Source organism: Plectrocnemia conspersa, unplaced genomic scaffold (assembly GCF_051122295.1).
Source record: "Plectrocnemia conspersa isolate PC_06_02 unplaced genomic scaffold, ASM5112229v1 ptg000010l, whole genome shotgun sequence".
NCBI lineage: Eukaryota > Metazoa > Arthropoda > Insecta > Trichoptera > Polycentropodidae > Plectrocnemia > Plectrocnemia conspersa.
In genome coordinates this window covers 3,062,690-3,082,522 of record NW_028277174.1, presented here as the reverse complement: position 1 = coordinate 3,082,522, position 19,833 = coordinate 3,062,690, and the positions used below count along the sequence as shown (strand labels likewise).

The 19,833-nt window shown below is 31.9% G+C and overlaps 2 protein-coding genes and 1 long non-coding RNA gene across 3 annotated transcripts; all 3 read left to right on the top strand.

Annotated features, from left to right (window-relative positions):
- The first annotated feature begins 3,550 nt into the window (after positions 1–3,550).
- On the top strand, positions 3,551–18,459 carry LOC148230341 (WW domain-binding protein 4). Its single transcript, XM_088194528.1, has 7 exons — positions 3,551–3,656; positions 9,672–9,744; positions 11,574–11,765; positions 11,915–12,089; positions 12,162–12,285; positions 17,302–17,433; positions 18,142–18,459. Coding segments are annotated over exons 1-7 (903 nt in total). The 5' UTR covers positions 3,551–3,654; the 3' UTR covers positions 18,347–18,459.
- LOC148230343 (calmodulin-lysine N-methyltransferase) lies at positions 3,730–5,147 on the top strand. Its single transcript, XM_088194529.1, has one exon. The coding sequence runs from the start codon at positions 3,879–3,881 to the stop codon at positions 4,737–4,739; it is 861 nt and encodes a 286-aa protein (XP_088050655.1). The 5' UTR covers positions 3,730–3,878; the 3' UTR covers positions 4,740–5,147.
- Positions 13,647–14,093, top strand: LOC148230342 (uncharacterized). The gene is made up of 2 exons (XR_015810987.1): positions 13,647–13,908; positions 13,988–14,093. It is a non-coding gene; the product is annotated as an uncharacterized LOC148230342 (long non-coding RNA).
- Positions 18,460–19,833: the final 1,374 nt, after the last annotated feature.

Genomic DNA, 19,833 nt, shown 5'->3' with positions numbered 1-19,833 from the left:
TTTTTTCTTTTGAAATCACACTGACCATAACGGGCAATTTTCCGCCCATATCTGATGTTTTATTTCGCACGCGTGCCAGGAAACAAATTTCCGCGATAATTAATGACAAACAAACGGGTTTGTAGAAATAAAGCGAACGTATTATTTTTCAATGGGCGAAAAATGAATCAACGATTCGTTCGCGGGAGGGTAAACAGTGTAATAACACTAATGAACTGAAAAGCCATTTTCGGATCCGAAACTCGTTTGCATGATGCGTAAGGATAAAGCCTATGTGTGTGTGTGTCATTAATGTTGTTTGATGATAAACAGCGAAAAGGGATTGTCCCCTAATGGTTGGACGTAGTAGGTGGCTAATTTAACGGTTATATTATTAGGCATTAGTAAACATGAGCGACAAAAAGGGGGGGAACCAGTTCCCTAACTTTAAACACCTAATCACAGTATTACTAGTTTTATGATGCGCTAATTAATTAATAAGTGCTTTTATTATTTATTTTTAATTTTCAAAATTAAAGTTTTTACTAATTTTATTTTAACTGCTAATATATTGTATAGAACCCCTGCTGGCTAAATACTTAATTACTACAAATGTGTAAAATTAAACATTTTTCTAGAAATTTATTAACAGAGGTTTCACCCAAGGATCGCTTCCTTACTTATCCTATGTAGGTAAGAATCGAAACAACCGTGTCCTATGAGTGCCTGCGTCAAGCGGTAGTTCAGCTCACCGCGATTTCTTTTGCTCCGGACCTTCAGATTCACGATGAGTCTGCGCATCCAGCGCCCTTTGACCAAGGCGTCCCACCGTTCTTACCCTTGACCATGGTTGGCTCTCTGGCTTCTTCCTTTCTTCGCCCATTGTAGATTGCCTGTCTCTCGAAAGCGAGCAAGTCGATAGGCGAAATTTCGGATTTAGCCAGAACCATATCCTCCGAAACCGTGCACTAGACCTCCTACCTAGGCTGTCGTGAGTGACAACCTATACTGTGTTTTTTTAATTCAAAGTCATAAGTTGGAATTTCATACGAACCTACGACATTTTTCATTATTTTTATTGTATCTGGAAAATCGAAATTATTTTTTTTAATTATAATTTTGCTTTGTCACATTAGATTAGGTTTCCCAAGCTTTTCCAAGTATCATGAATATCGGTCGCTAGACGATTATTATAAAAAGTGGTAAAAAAAAGTGCAATCAATATTTGCATAATAAAGATTTATTCAGAACGCAATATATTATATATTAATATATAATTCCAATGCAGTTATAATTCATGTTCCGATAAAAATCATACACTAAAAATAACATAAAATATATTATCCCGTATTATTCCTGTTAAAATCAATAGAAGCATCACTACTTTTGTAATCCTTTTCTTGTATAACTGGTACAAGAATCTCGCTTTAAGAAGAAGACGAAATTATATATGACCTTTAATATTTATATTTATTAAAGAAGTACATATAACTTTTATATTCTTACTGCCCCCATCAAATCGATGTGTATCTTATTAGTGGCTTACTTTATATTATTTTTGTGTTTAATTTGCTAAAGTTTGTCCTTAATTAATATTTTACAAACTAAAGTAACTTGTACATTTTTATTTTGAATTAAATTGAGTATGATAATCTTTATTAAATAAAATATTTTAATCTTTATTAGCTGATTGTTTTATTAGCTTACATTGATAAAATTACAGTAAGACAAATTTAATATAACTGAACTTAATATTCACAAGATCAGATATAAATTAAATACCCAATGATCTGAGGAGTAATTTGTAAATTACAAATTATTCAATAAATAAATACACGCATATATACAAGTATTATTTGTTAAAAACAAGCTTGTTCTGCAAATTTTTTTATGACACCTTGGGTTCCTAAACCTGAACATTTGTGTTTTCAGTAGAAATCAGAGAGAATTCCGCGAATTTATAGATAAAATTATATCTTCTGATCTTGTCTGCTGCAAATATCGTCACGTAATATCATACTTTCAACATAAAATTACGCTAAAAAGGTAAAAAAAAATATGATTTTTATTATACCGAAACACTGGTAATTGGAAATATATTTACCATTAATTGAAAATATATTTACACTAAAAACTTTTAATCATACTTAAAATAAAATAAAACTTAAATTATTTTTTTCGGAACGCGTTCCGGTCATGGATGCTGGAAACTCTGGAGCTGCTCATACCAGAGCCACCCAAAATTTTTAATAACTTTTTGTACATTTCTAGGCGCTATCTCTAGCTATTACTTAACATATGTTGGTTTTCAGGTGATCAAAGCTTCAGGTTTATCGGGGTAGACACGACTTTAGCATAATTTTACAAAAAATACGTTATCTTGACCAGTTGACGTCACCAAAATGTAAAATAATGCGACCTGTGAAGTTTTCACGCAATACATTGCACGTTCAACGTTGCGCCCGATTTTGTAAAATTGTCTTCCACGTGGCAAAAATTATCTTAATTTTTTTTATTGTGTTATCTAAATTTTTTACGGGTGTAGGTGCAAGTTCAGATATAAAATGCGCCAAAGGGAGCCACAAGAAAATCGCAAAAGCTGCGAACGCCGACGAATCGATAATTCTGGGTCTTCGGCCACACTTTCACTTACAGCAGCATTATTCCTGGCTGCACGGGCACCATGATGCTGCACAAATTTTAAGGCACGTTTACACTAAGCAAATTTTAGCCAACGAACGACAACCAACAGCTTCGTTGGCCGAGATTTGCTTAGTGTGTACGGGAGGCGAATCAGAGCCAACGAAGCAATTGGCTTTGGTCAATCAAGGGGTTGGCCTTGGCCCTCTCCTAGTATAGATGCCGGGCCAATCGTTCGTTGGCTCATTTTTGATTTGCCTTTTCTGTCAAATGGGAGTGTGTTGTATTAATTTCTTCTTGTGTTGAAAAATGCTGGAGTATGGAGTGGAATAATGAATTTTTATCGTGAACGGGATGGTTTATGGTATCCTACGAACTGTGAATATAAAAACAAATTGCAAAGATTAAACTCTTGAAGGGAAATAAGTGAGCTTTTAGAAGGTAATGTGTACGATGTGAAAAATAAAATAAAAATTTTATTGACATTTTTCGCCGTGAAAGACATAGAGAAGGAAAAAAGTGGGAGTGGTGCTGATGAAGTCTACAAATTCACATGGTTTGCTTTTAGCAGCTTAGGCTTCCTGCAGAATAAATCTTAAAAGTCTATAAATAGGTGGTTCAGTGTTATATCATATTCTTAGGCTTTTTCAGTGTCTGTCTCATTGTTTTAATATGATCTATTATAGATATTCTTCCAGTATTTGATTCACATATTTTTCAGCCTTCTATTTATGACGTTTGAAAATACTTTGTATGTGGTGCTCAGTAGTGAGATCCCTCTATAGTTATTACAATTTAGTTTATCCCCCTTTTTACCACAAAGTAATATCTATGTATAATAGTAATATTATATTACAACGAAAGAATTATACCTCGCATATTATTTTTTACGCAACGAGCCGCTCGATTTCGTGAAAAAACGTTTGGCGTTTATTTTTATCTCGGACCGAGCGGTCATGGCCGCGGTTCCGTCTGTCAGGGCCGACATCCGCGCGCCGATTCGACGAGCGCAACTGTCAGCCGAGAGACGCAGCCATGTGAGTAGCCGCTCGCCGCTATATATACATTTTAAACATTACACCGACGTTAAGTAGCTTCCCTCGCCGCGCTGTCGACGAAATTTGGCAAACGTCTCGCGACCGAACCGATTTTTATCGCCCGACACCCGACACTAATAATAGCCCGATGTGTCCCTTTAACGAGGAGCGCCTCAGTCACCGATCGTCCGAACTTCCGACATGATCTGAGCCCGACGCCAAATGCCAAACGAACATGCGGCCGAACACGAAACTCAGTTCATCAGGAACGTGGCGCGGAAACGATGGCGCATTCTAGCCAAGGCTCTGCTCAAGAGCGACGTGGACGACATCGCGGAAGTGTCGGTCCGGCGGTTCGCGTCCTTCGGCATCCTCTCGCCGAACCCCATAGACGAACAGTGGTGCGAATACTCCACCACCGATAAGAAATACTCGCTCAACGTCCGTCGTCTGTCCAACTCGCTGACCGCTAACGATCTGATGGGCTTCAACAACACCGGCAACGTCTGCATCTGGCCTTCGGAAGAAACGCTATCCGTCTACATAACGTCCAATTTGTACGCGTTCGAAAATAAGACCGTTCTAGAGTTAGGCGGAGGAATGTCTTGCATGGCCGGTCTCATTCTAGCCAAATACGGACTACCCTCGCACGTCAACGTCACAGACGGCAATCTAAAATCGATCGAGAACGTCCAATACATCCTGAAGCACAACTCGTTAGAAGATAGAGCGTCATGTTCGGTCCTCCAATGGCAGTCCATCTCCAACAACAAGATCTTGATCCAATACGACATAATCTTAGTCGCCGACTGTCTGTTCTTCGACGAAGTGAGAGAAGACCTGATCAAAACCATCCGAATACATCTCTCCGACAAAGGCACGGCCTTCGTGATGGCTCCGCAGCGAGGAGACACATTAGATCGGTTCATCTCCACTTCCCAATCGTTCGGATTCCACTGCGTCAAAGTCGAAAGGTACAACGATTTGATTTGGGAGAGACATCTGCAGTTGCTCGAGACCAACGAGTATTACGATCCGAGCCTACATTATCCTATCCTGCTGAAAATGACTAAGACGTCGTAAGTGCTCGCCTCAGATGCCTTTATGGTCATTGATAGTATATATTTACATGAAAATGATCATATTTATCTTATATATTTAACGACAGTATTACATACTCGGCTGTGTTCGTTGTTACATTTATAATTAACGCAGCCTCTGAATATGCAAATCATAAAAACAAAGTATTCTTCAAAGTACAATATTGTTATACTGCACCCACGTTTTCAGTTCATAACTAATTAACACATTGAATACCGTGTGCACAAATTTGTGCACCAATCGCCAATATTGACTAAAATTCCAGGGGCTCAAAACTCAGCTAAAAAAATATGGTTCAAGGCACTTTTGATTATATCCCACATATTATAAATTCGTAATAATGAAATCAATTACCACAAAACTGTGAATCGCTTACCAAAAATATAAAAATGTATTTAAATATTTTTAACACTTTACACACAACCGTGCAACATTCACATTTTATTTGATGTAACAGACAAACATATTTCTTTTAACCACTTCTCAGTTACAGTACCTTTTTAAAAATGACTCAAAAACTTCTTGCACGGATCCACCCTTTCCTATGCAGCCATTGAAAAATATGACCAGAAAATGGTAATGGTTCAAAAAAATTAAATTCAGCTTCTAATTTTCGCAAATAATGCCCGGTATGCAATGTGTTAAGCAGATATAGGGTTTTTAACCAATCAATCGCAATCAACTAATAAATCACAAGATAAAATTTGATCAATTCCATTGGATGATTTCTACCATATAAAATGTGTACTTTTAAACAGCCGCCCAGTGAATTTTTTTAAGATTTTGAACTCATAATATAGGGAGTGTAAAAAATAATCCAATATAATAATATATATTACATATTCAAAAATATTTAAGCATGTACGAGATCGAATGAAAATGTGTAATCAAATGAAAAACATATTCCTATCCTGTAACACTGCTAGTTTTTCAATGACTTAAATATGTGATAATCCGAATATGATGGATGCTTAAAAACTTCTAATTCCAGCACCTTGGTTTGCTTGATGTTCCAGAATATATCTTTGATTTTTATCAAAACTGAAACTTCTCCGCTTTTAAAATATATATTATTTCGAAAAAATATATATTATTTCGTAAAATCTATCAAAGTCAATATTTTTTAATGTTATCCATTATACATTGACAATCAATGTAGACATATATTTTAGTCATTTCACAGACCCAAAACTAAATATTAAACTTCACGACCAAAAGTTCTAAATAAAATATTTCATATAAAAAATATCACCTAATGCTTCTTTGAATAATTATTGTCAGTATGAGATTTTTTAAATTTACTTGTTTAAAATGTATTTCCTGTCATTTTTTAATGGGTATACAAATTGCTATGCTATATATTAAATGACGCATATTTGCGTCATCGGCTCTTAACAAAAGACGCTTAATTATTAATTCATTGGCTTGTAAAGTGTTATTCTTAATAATCAGACACAATACACCACGGGTGTGGTGGTTTAGTTTGGTTTAAAAAATCGTCCATTAAGTCCTAATATTTTTTTCATTTAGTACAGACACTCATTCCATAGATGTCAGCACAAAAAAATAGTTTTGGCGGGTAGATTCTATATAGAATCTGTAGTTAAAAACCAAAGGTCAAAAAAAAGTAGATTCTACTTGTCGTATGGATTACCATAAGCGAATATGACAGATCCATCGGTTAAGTATTATATGACAATATCAATAAAAAACAATCATTGAAAACATAGGAGTTTACTAATACAATTTTCAACATTTTTTTTTATTATATCTCCAAGTTTGGTATTAGATGGAAAACTGATAAATAGAATTCGCATTGCTGTTACAACTTTCTGTTATAGTTTGAACTTTAGGAAATTTGTCTATTATTGAACCTGTGTCTTATCAGTAGACATAAATATTAAGTTCAGCTTTATAATAGAATTCATTGCATAAAATTTTTTGAACTCGTTCATAGGAAATGGCCACTGCTTCTACTGTATATTCGAACCTTGATTCACCGATCTGCTGTGATCATAATGTGAATCAAATCAGTGTTTTTTCAGCGATCACAGTTGCAAGTTCATGAAAGGCAATATGTCTGAATTTCCTTCGGTTTTAAACCAATGCAGTGTTCGATTTACAATCAACGGATTAACGTGAACAGTTTTGGAGACTAATGATAGTTGACATAGTCACAAAAAATAGTTGGGTTCTTAGTGCAGTGTATAAATATTGTACATATTTTTTTACCAAGTTACCTGAAGAAATAATGTGTTTTTAAATTGTCCAATAATCAAAATATTTAAAAATACATTCAAAACCAAAAGAATATAATATAAAATATCTATAATGTTTAAAAATTATCATTCAAAATATTAAATGTATTTTATTTGATCAAATCTAGTCAATTTTTACGTACATAAATGTTAAAAATAATCAAAGCATAAAGAGTTTATAATATACTTCCATGTTAAAGTCATTTAATAAGTTAATATGAGTGTTAAGTGTTATTTTATTTTTTTGTTGATTAATCATTGTTGTTATTTATTTAATAATTTGTCGTTATCACTTAATGCCGGCCATTTTGTTACCAATATGTTGTTAGCTTTATTTTATTTTTTAATGAAGAGGAATTGTTAGTTCGATAGTCCTTAAAAATCTGATTGAATAGTCGCTTGTATACTTAAAAAGAGTAAAACTGTAATTTGGACCATTAGCATTTAAAATTTCAGATAATTTTGGATATAAAAGGACTAGCTAAAATTAATTGTTGATCTCCTGTTATAGTGCCATACAAAGACTGAAATAGTATAGTCGTTTTATCAATGTTTTCGAACACGAATCATTGAACATTATATTTATTAAAAAAAATATATTTGATTAGTTTAGAAAAATGTTATATGAACCATCTATATATTTATATATTATATAAAAAAAATTATACGAAACTAGTGCCAATGTTTGCTTTGTTAAAATTTTCACTCTTTATTGTGTCAATATTTTATACTGTTAAGTAATGTGAATTGTTCAAATTTTGCATCGAAACTCTTGCAATTAGCATAATTTTCATTCAAAGAATAAAAATATCAACTTTTGGATCGTCTTATAATAATATATTGAAATAAATAGTTGTTATGTTCTTCTGAGAAGTGTTCAATTTTATTGATTTTAGAATCTATTAGTACTAGCTGTGTAATACTTATATCTTAAATCATATTAGATCTTCTTATATATATTTAAATAAATATAATATATTCATTTCAAAATTATATCTCTAGATTTAATCTAACGGCACCTTTTTTTCTAATATAAATGATGCAAAATATGGATTGATTTGCATTACTCGGTAAATCTGTAATCCTTCACTTCATCGCACATTCCCGTTTTGATTATAAATATATGTATCGGTATATTGATAATATTTCATTCACGCAAATGTATAGTATTAAATGTGTTCATATCTTTAATACTCGCACATTTTCTTCTGTGTTAAATGTTACATTCTATCGTATTGTAAAGAAATATTTGTATTAAAGACACTATGTATGTGTTTATATAAATAATATACAATTGAAAATTAAAATGTTATCTAAATATATTGTATATCACACAATGTATAACGTTGCCATTATTTGATTGTTAAGAAAGAATTAACGAGCACGGTGTTGAATCAGACTGAATATGGAGGGTCAAAATCAATTATTATAATGTTAAGAACCGTTTAAAGCAAAGAAGTGATGATATTTTTCGAGTAGATCTTCCGTTTGTTGATTTTTCGAGAATTAGATCAAATTTTGCAGGAAAATAGGCCAAGAAGAATGTGACAGATAAAGTTAAATCATCCTTCTTGGCTCATCCTGTACGACGAATATTTTTATAATAGCTTAAATACGCGCCTTGGTGATATATTTACATATAGATCATGATTATTTTCCTATATGTAAATGATTATAGCGCGATTAGTATAAATGACCAAATATTATAATTATTCTCAAATTATAGGATAATGTTGATATTTTAAAAATATTATTCAGAAAGGACTACCTACGCACAATCGACGTCAAAGTATCCTTATATTTATATTTAGTATTTTAAAAGTAAATACTGTCGATTGTGTATCGTTTGTGTTATTTTATTTATTTATTTTGCTTGAAAGTATTTTTTTTATTTAATATATGCATATCATATCCTGCATAGCCAAATTCAATGATATTATCGTGTCATCCTTTTATCTAATATCTGTGTGTATCAAATTTATATCTAACGGATAGTATTTTTTGGTGTTCTTTGTTAAAGAGAAATGTTTAAAGATATTATACTCCTGTTATTATTGAATATTCTATTATTATGATAATGTATATGGTTGGCTTATATAAAAACCAAAAAATAATTATTTGGGACTTGAACTAAGCCAACGATATGTATGTATATGAATATGAATGTTTTAATACATATATGTCATTATTGTTGTTCTTTGCATATTAAAAATGATATATGTATGAACTTGTATTGCCTTAAAAAAGTTATACTCGATCATCTGTTATTTTTCAATATAAACAATAAATTTTTATTGAATTGAATTCATTTTTATTTAAAAGCACATCTTATATTTTTGTATGCGATCATATTTTATCGGCAAAGATCTAATTTTAAACCCCAAAATCTGACTTAATCTGATCGCACACATAAATACATACGTTCGAGCATGTTTCATCGTTTATTTTTTGCATATTGTGTGTTGAATGATTTTTAATATACTAATGCATGAGCAATGGTTTATCTTCGTTGAAACATTGCATAAACATTACGATTCTATTATATACATTATAAGAAGCGGTGGGAAGCTGAATATGGTGTAAAAATGTCTGTATTGATATTCCTATTATTATATTGTGTGTAAATTGAGCATTAATCTATTTTATTTCTGTGTAGGGCCGACTACTGGAAGTCAAACGATCGAAAGTATTGCGACTTTTGTAAATGTTGGATAGCCGATAACAAAATTGTAAGTCATGCGCTTAATTATAATTATATAGATAAGTAACGGTCCATACCAAGTGTTGTATAGATTAAGATTTACTACAATAAACAATTAACTACATTAGCTAAATAAATGTGATTAGTTCTTATTTGTACATACATACATAAAGTGTACTTAAATAAATCAATGCAAACAATCATATTAATTGTGTTCAGATTTTATAAAAAAAACATGTATACTGTGAAATAAAGTAAAAATATTTTTCTCGGGGTCCTAGAGTGCAACTCAGCAAAATTTTAAACAGATGCCATTTAATACGGAATTCTTTACGTTCTTCCTAGAAATTTGACTCAATTAAAAACCTTGAATATGTTTTATTAATCTAGCGTTCAATATGAGTATTCTACTGCTTAAAAAGATTTGTTGATAAATTACAATGGATTTCACCTTTTTGCTTCTTAAGATGTAATTGATTGCATGTGTATGGTGTAGAAAAAGAAACATTTCCGAGAATGCAAATTTTATGATTAGTCACCCCTTATCTCGTGTTTTTCTGGAAGCGGTTTAGCGAGGTATATATAATCGCCACATGCTTTACAACAAACATGCCTTATTCAGGAACCTCATTACAGCTTTTTTCAGGCGGAGGGGGGGGGGCAAAAGTTGGCCATTCTGTGGTCGTTTTTTTATTTTTTTAATTTCATTAGGATTCATAGTATTTCATTAAATGACATTCAAAGCGGAGGGGCAAATGCCCCCCCATTCCCCCCCCCCTCCCTGTTTAAAATCCACGTTATAAGGCTTTTTGTATAACAATATTACAATGAGTGAGAATCAAATGAAGCATATCTTAACTCAAAAGAGCGCAAAAAACAATTATCACTTCTCAGAAGTAAAAAATCCACTTTAAAAGCAATAAAAATTGAGAAAATAACTGCTTTATACAAAGCTGAAGATAAGAAGATCACTAATAATTATCGCCCTATATCTGATTTACTAGTTATATAAAAAAAATGTGAATCAATTATAGTCAATAGAATAAATTAATTTTTAATATTTGCAATATGGATTTAGAAACAAGTCGAATACAAAATATGCAGCTTTTAATTTAATCAATGAAATACAGCAAAACTTTAGCGATAAAAATAAAACTTCAGCATTATTTATAGACTTGAAAAAAGCTTTTGACACAGTAAACCATAACATATTAGAGAAATTAAAACATTGGAATAATAGGACCAATGGTAAATTTATTAAAAAGCTATTTAAATATTAGAAAACAAGTAGTTGTAATAAATAGTACACAAAGCGAATGTAAGGTGGTGAAGTGTGGAATTCCACAGGGTTCTATTTTAGGACCATTATTATTTAATCTATACATAAATGATTTAACTGTATGTAAATTTGCAGGAAAGACTCAACTGTATGCTAATGATGCAGTGCTAATATATAACTCTAAAACATGCAGAGTGATTTGATCCATATTAGTGAATGGATGAGATTTAGCAAACTAACAATAATGAAGAAAAAAAACTATTATGTTTAATGATAATTTTGATATTACAATCACTGTAAATAATATAAAATTCTTAGGTCTACTTACTTGTAGGTATTCATTATGTCTGATTGACTCACCCAGTTGGTACAGATTTACCCCGTTGTAACGCATTGGGCTTACGCCTGTCGGGTTACAGCGGAAGATTTAAAATAAATTGATGTGCCTGCCCTTATTTGTACTCCCATTATATAGTTTTCATTTGATCACCCTCATATTTTAAAATATCCATTCCTCTTACTAGTTAGTTAAGAGCGCTCATTGATTTTTCATGACATGTATTTTATTGATTTTTTAGTCAATATCTTTGCACGAAGATGGTAGAAGGCACAAAGACAATGTCACCAAGAAAATATCCGCAATCAACAAACAAAGCGCCAAAGATCATAAAGAGAAGACGAAAATGGACGCGCAGCTGGCCAAAATGGAAAAAGTTGCTATGACCGCTTACATGAAAGACATCGAAAGCAACGCGGATCTTACCTCGCAGGTATAACAATGGCGTATTACGTAATATCCCACACGTAACGAAAATAAACACAACATATCACAAAAGTCACGTTGGCACTGTGCCTAAAAAATAAATCTTATACTTTGATTTTATGAGTCGGTTTAAAAATACATCTCCGATTTTTATAGATAATCAATGAAAAGTTGGCAGAGTCGAAGAAGAACAAATACGAAGGTAGATACACAGGTGGTTGCAGCTCGGCTAGTTCGTCAAACGTCGGACCGACATCGAGCAAAAAAACCACCTGGCAAGAAGCCAGGTCTGAGGATGGACAAGTTTATTACTGGAATACCGAGAGCAACGGTTTGTATATATACATATATTAATAAGAAGGATTTATAAATCAATTTTGTGACATGCCTGTCGCCTTTTCAGAAGCGTCGTGGGACCCTCCGAGTGAAGGATACGTGTCTCTGGCTGACTTGGTGGTGAAGGAGAAAAACACTAAGCAGCAGCACCAAAACAATCAAAGAAAACCACCAAAGCCGCCTAAGAAGGGGTATATAAATACTGTTTTTTTTATTGTTTTGCATTTCAGAGTAGATACTTTTACCGAGAATCTGTTCTGAAATGCAAGTTGGTAGATCTGTGGTGCGGGGCAATCACACTCTCCCAATACTTTGATTCTGCGTGCTAGAGGGGCAAAAGACAAGGCTGGGCCTTATCTTTCGCAAGGGGACATTGAGGAATCCGCACCTACATTTCAGACAACTACATGTAATAGGGACATTCAATAATTGCCCCCCGCTCCATGTGTGTTATTGCATAGATAATCCACCAGGTGACCTTGTTGTGTCCTTTTCCCTTAACACGTATCGTGCCACAGTATATTTTGTTAAAAAAACTCACTGTGCCATTTAACAAATTATATAGTATATTATTTTTTATATATAGGGGTGATAAATAATAGTTTATTTTAAAAAAAACTATTATAGTATATTATTTAGTGCGTGGGTCACCGATGACCCCCATGGCGCACGGTAAGCTTCATAAGATTCCCATGTCATCTGGACGAAGTACCGTTACACAAAATAGCATGCTTTATCTCTTTCTTCGTTGCACGCGACACCACTCCCACTTTTATTTCTAGGGGATCGGCGTCAGTCCTGGATTGTTAAATGAATAAATTTGATTAACCTACAATACCACTAACTTCATTCCATAATTTTGCTACTTATGTATCTGATTTTTTTAATTGTGCAGAATTTTAACGATTTTTTAAATAAATATAATTATTATAGTCATTATTAAATGTATTCCTACTATTGTTGTTTCCAAAAGCAATAAAATATTTATATTTATTATAAGAAAAAAGCATTATTATATAATAAAAATAAAATGGTAAATATTTCTTTAGAAGCGCAGGGTAACACCCCCACGGTATATGGCTGAGAGGCAAATAGTAGTGGATTCTAATTAGAATGTAACGGTAAACCGTCGAGCTCGATAGGGAATCTTATGATGCGCATGGTAATACCAAAAATCCATTGTTATGTGTTGCGTCATGAAACATAAGATCTTTAATTACTAATCCTTGTCTGAAATATAACAAAGAATACAATAATTTGAGGGCCATCCGACTTCTTTGTTTTAGTCACAAATAGTAATACCCTTCGAAAAAAATATATTCTATTCCAGCGATTTAGAGCGAGTTCAAGACCATCAGACTTCTTTGTTGAAATCATATAATAATTATCTGTAAACTGAAAAGAATGAAACCCTTTTCTGTTGTATACATATATGTATCTAATTTATGGTGACATTTGTTTTATACAATAAGCAATAAGAATGTGTCTCTAGTATAATCATATTTACATGAGAACCACCCCAATATGATTTTGTCTTATTGTTTACTTCCAGGAATAGAGAGGCGTTATTAATATTCACTAACAAACCAATAGGATTATTTCTAAAATGTTATTGGCTTAGATAGTTTTTTGACAATTGTATAAATATGAATACTTTTCATTTTTACTTATCATTTCAATCTGACTTGCATAAGTATACTATTCTGAAATATTTTATGGATAAGTATTCGCGTATATACAATATATTTTTAAAAATATCGTTGCTCTCATACGTACTTTTTGTGGATACATCTTGATTTCGATATATAAAATAGGTTTGTAATTTTTACATCTTTTATAGATCAATTTTTTTGCAAATATTTTTTATTCAGTTTTATTAAAAATATTTTTCAGTTTTGTCCCCTCTAAATATGGAAAGCTGTGTATCAGATGAAGATAGTGATTCATTTACTGGTATCGGTAATATAATCCATCGTCGGCTACTATTGCCAGAAGAAAATAGTGAAAGTGATACGGAAAGAAGTGATAATGATAGTAGTGTTTCTAATTAGTGGTTCAATCCTGTGGGTGTATCAACTAATGTGCCACCATTTGTGAGTCTATTCGCAATCAAAGCTGACATTGCAGCGACGTTATTTCATGGGAAGCCTAGTGAATTTTTCCCACTCTTAGTAACGGACGATATGTTCGAAACGATAGCAATTCAATCAAATCGATACGCCGCGCAAGTGCTTGAAAGGCAAGGTTCTTGGATCATCTCCAGACTACATTCTTGATCATCTACTAACAAGAATGAAATGAAGACGTTTTTTGCCCTGCTGATATGGATGGGATTAGTCAAACTACCCAGTCTCCATCTATATTGGAATAAAAATATTGCATTCCGCTAAACATTTCCACAATCTGTCATAAGCCGAAATAGATTTGAAATATTACTTCAAATGCCAAACGACTGCCGATGAAATGAAAACCCGGGATCAACACAGCCGGGTTCAGGTCGGGTATCCTTTTATTTTATATATTAATTTTAATTTGTAATAAAGTTCCGTTAGTTTAAATTTTGCGCGGCGAGCTTAGGCGAGTATTTCTACTTGCTTTACTTGGGATAAACATTGAAGAAGTAACCTTGTAAACAATCGTAAAAAAAGTAGTCTCGGTAAGTCGTTTTGAACCTTAATTTTATTACTTCCTTCGTGCGTTATTGTATTAGAAATTTTGTGTGAAACATTAGTTGTGAAAAATATTCGGTAATCGAAAACAGATGTGTGAAGTCGAAGCTTTAAATCTTAAATATTATTAGTTTACTCTGAGCCGTCGTGCAGCGAGTTTCGTTTGTCTTTCATTTCTGTATTTTCAATATACACAATCTTATTGATAAATCGAGGTAAGTCGTTATATCTGTATACTGTAAGTGTGAATCGAAAATTATTAGCATCATTAGCAGTTATTTAATACGTTATTATAGATGAGAGTATGCTTTCCGCAATGTGAATTTCAAACTTGTTATTGAAATTTGATCAATAAATTATTTTTTGCCTATTATAATTCCACAAGATTTGAGGAAAGATAAATTTATGACTAATTTATGCGTTTAAAATAAAGGGGTGTTATTACTATTATCGGCGAATGTTCGTCGCGCTGTGGGTGTGTATCCTTAATAGTAAAAAGTAAAAATTAAGTAATCGAGTTTAAATTTCAAATACGTACATACTCGCAGATATTTATTGTAATAATTTAGAGCCACATATAAAAATGTAGAACAGTGAGTTTTTAAATGTGTTATATAACAAAGATACTTATAATTTTCTATTCACCCTTACGCTCTTGTATTACCCTGATCATTTATAATTTATTTATTTATTTTTTAATATAGCCATGCCGAACAAGAAAATTTCGAAGGTTTGGAACCATTTCACACTGTTGCCATCTTCATCAGACAAACTGAATGGAGCAAGTTGCAACGTATGCAAAACTAAAATAGCTATCCGAGATTCAAGCACACAGCTTTATTGAAACATAATGAGGGAAAACGAGACAGAGATATGACATCTGATACTGCGATCGAAAACTCCATCAAAAAACCCAAGACAATATTATCTTTTGTTCAACGAAAAAGCCTAGAAGAAATTGTCGCTGTGGACGGCATATCTATAAGAGCAATAACTAGATCAGAGTTTATCCGAACATCTATTGCACACTCAGGTTATAAGTTGCCGAAAAACGAAAGTGAAGTTATGAATCTGGTACATAATCATTATGAAAATATGAAAGCAATAATTACTTCTACATTATTGAAGAAGGTAACTAATAATCAGCGTTTTAGTTTAACACTAGATGAATGGACAAGTACACGAATGAAAAAATATATTAATATAATTCTTCATGGTGCCTCAACAGATGATTCATTTAATCTTGGACTTGTAAGAATCATAGGATCTTGTACCGCAACAAATATATTTGAAGCTGTTAGTAAGCATTTAAACTCGTTTGGAATAGATTACAAACATATTGTTGGATCCACTGGCGACTGTGCTAAATGTTTAAGGGAAGAATTTTCCTTGTTTAAAATAAATAAAAAACGAACATTAAATCTTGAGAGGCTCCACGACGCGCTTTGCACAGTAAAACCAACGTCAACAGATAACGAACAAACATTTTCGGTGTCTACTAATTTTTGCACAAAAATTAGATCTTCATTAGGTGATAAGTCCCTCAGAGCGTTAATATTCTTAAAATAATATTACAAGGGAAATTCTTAATTAAAAAAATTACTTGTGTAAAATATTTTTATATGTTCTTTATCATTGTTTTTTTTTGTCATACGTATTTGTATATTTTTTGATTTCAACATGTGTAATTATTATATTTTTATAATGTATATTTTTTAAATAACCTATGTATAAAAGCTGTGTACTAGTATAAATTCTTTTTCCTTCTTATCATACATATTATTTTCAATAAACATTTTAAACCGTTTTTTCATATATTTATACTATAATAATTTTGGACCCAAACCCGCCGGGCTTCCAAAATATTGGACCTGGACCCGGCGGTTTTCAGAAGCCCTAACGCGGCGCTGTGATCAAATTTAGTGGAGGTCACCGGTGGCCTCTGTGGCATGATACATGTTAAAAAAAATATTTTTTAAAATATGTAATTTTTGCAAAACATTAAAACCAGTAAATATATATTTTTATCAGTGGAAATATAATTTATCTGACATGTGCTAATAAAGTTACATGATTAAAACTTTTCCACATGTAGTAATATATACATTTACATACTTATCATTGTTTATTTACATGCAATGTATAAATGTTACAGTGAATGTGCATTTTTTGGTGAAGTACGATTTTATTGCTTTTGATGTGGAATTTTGACTTCTGAGAAGTGATAATTATTTTTTGGCCAAAATTCGGTTTAGATATGCTTCATTCGATTTTCACTTATTGTAAGTCGTAATATTATTATAAAAGTCTTAATACGAGTGTTTGCACTGCAACGACAGCACGATTTTATTGCTTTTGACGTGGATTCTAAGCAGTGATGTCAATAAACAAATTTATATTAAAAACATCCTTCAAAATCACACCAGAGCATATTTTCAATGAAACAATATATACTTATAATTCGAGAGAAGAGTTCTAAAAAATGAATTTTAAGCTTCTTACTGAATGAATGTTAACACGATGTATTTATTTTTTCAGAAAAAATTTCAAGAACAATAAAAAGAAATTTGTAATGCCAGACAAGCCGAAAATTACCAAACCAAAAGAAACATTTGATTACTTATCAAGATCAGGAAATTTGTATGGAGATTGGACTCCGGTTGTTCAGGCGTAAGTTGATGTTAAATACTTTTAATTAATATTGTAGATAACATAGAGTATAAACTACAATCAAAATTACAATATAAATTATAGTCAGTAAAGGCGAAATTCAGTATGAAAATCAAACTTTTTGCTTCAGCACCTTTTAGTCATTGCCGTTGATCATAACAGTGAACACCTTATGATTAATTCTCCGCAACGAATCCTTTTCCGAAGTAAATGCACAAACAATTCGTTTTATGGAACAAAGTATTTATTTAAATGCACATATCTTAAAATAATTCCCTGTTAAATAGCACTCATATTTAAATTGTTTGCAGCGTATTATACTTATTCATAATGATTGATTTTAAAAATAGAACAGGTTATTAATTTCTTACAATTCATTCAAACTTAATTTAATAACTCAACATCTATTTATAAATATATTGTTTGTTAGTTACTTTTAAAAACTAGCACACGCCACATAGTCTACAATCTTTCTTATTATCTACTTTCTTATTTGTGGGCGTCAAAATCTTATTACTATAAATACAGCTGTTTACTTTTTGTGCCAAAAAAACAATATTTAACAATTAGTAAATACACAATTAAAACCAAGCTGCAACTAGATGTATTCATCTTTCTTCCAGATATTTAAAGATAGACTTTTGCAAAGTATTTCTTTGTTATAATTATTTAATCAGTAAAATCACCTGTTCTATTGATTATTTTTAGATCGGACATTGATCTTCAATTGCCGCAACAAACAAAAGCAACTGTAGATGCTCCAATAGTAATTGAGAAGCCCGTCGAGAGACAGTTTAAAGAAAAGCAAGTGATTTCAATAGCTGAAGACGAATCTACGGAGAGCACGTTCAGAAAACGGAAGATCAACAACAGTGCCAAAAGAAATACGAGGCAAAGATTGGACGACGATTAAATTTACATTTATTTAATAGGATTTCTATAGTTCATTATAACGTACCTGATCTCAAGTATATAAATTTAAAATCAATATAATGTTATGATATTCATCATATAATAATAATAAAATATATTAAAGAATTTTATTTTTTTAAGAAGCAACACTAAATGAGTATACTTCCAATATGATATTAAACTGTCGTACCTACGTCGATTGATTGAAAAACACAGTTATATAACAGACAATTTATATATTTCCACATAAAATATACACATCAGCAGAACTGTCAATAAAATAAAATCAATTAAAAAGGAAACGTTTAATATCAATCTAAAGATTAATTACAAAAAATATTACACATTTATACATTATCACATATTCACTTTTAGTAAGTTTTCAGAAACGTATATATTTTATATATAATATATATTTTTTTAGTAATGAGCATAGTCGTGACTCAATTCACAATCAACTTATAGGTTATGTCGAAACGAACGTATATATAAAATAATTACAGACTAAACGACAACAAATCATAAGATCTCGTGGCGTTTGGACGAATAACAAGACAAAACCGACACAACTATAAACGAAACCACAAGATGATCAATTCTCAAATGTGTCTTTAACAACCATGTAAAAATAGAAGAGATTTTAATTTTATACATATAATTTTCAATATATTAAGCGTACGATACATATATCTAACGATTGAAGTGCAGTTACAGTATCGATACACGTTATCACAATCATAAAGGTTCAAATTATATAACTTTCAATGTCTTATTTCCAGCCGTGCCTATAGTCAAGCACACCATCAAGAAGCTGATACATCCTGTCTTTTCCAATACTTTTCACGCTGGTTATAATCGTTTTAAATTATTTTTTTAGTATACGAAACATACAAGCAAGAATTGGCTATGTGTATACATTCATTACGTACGTATATAAAAGTATAGGTATTACTCTAAAGTGAGTTAAATCGACGATATTTATAAGCGAAACATCCAATGTGTAAAGAGAGAAATTGTATAAAAAATAATACGTTAGTTTCAGTTATTTGCTTACAGTAAAGACACTGCGAAAAATTGCTAGAGAGGAAGTCCTGAGCTTAAAGTTTAATCAAAAATCACAAGCATCTAAAGAACAAAGTCGGTTTGCATACATTCATAGAAAGATTCAGAAGACATTTCGGTAGTAGGTAGGATTGAGAAAAATGTGATATAAAATCAGATGATATATACACATATAAAGATTTTAGATTCAAAACAATGGTAATACATCAGTGCCATAAGCTAATTTCTAGGGTGGAACTCACAATAAGAAATGTCGAGCCAACTGGAGAAACCTGGTACAGGACCAGAAGAGCTGGCAGAAATTCTTGGAGGAAGGGAATTCATCTTGGGTTGTTGGGCCAAAAATGAATTACTGAATGAGCTATGAAAAAGCTTTCGAATTTTATTATTTTTTAAAATAACCTAACCAGCATAAGCCCAATGCGT

What these genes read in the sequence shown, in the direction of transcription:
- LOC148230341 (XM_088194528.1), top strand. An exon ending in GGATAGCCGATAACAAAATT is followed by an intron (nt 9,745 to 11,573) that starts GTAAGTCATGCG and finishes TTGATTTTTTAG; the next exon opens with TCAATATCTTTGCACGAAGA. An exon ending in CCAAAGCCGCCTAAGAAGGG is followed by an intron (nt 12,286 to 17,301) that starts GTATATAAATAC and finishes TTATTTTTTCAG; the next exon opens with AAAAAATTTCAAGAACAATA.
- LOC148230343 (XM_088194529.1), top strand. Translation starts at nt 3,879, where the DNA reads ATGCCAAACGAACATGCGGCCGAACACGAAACTCAGTTCATCAGGAAC.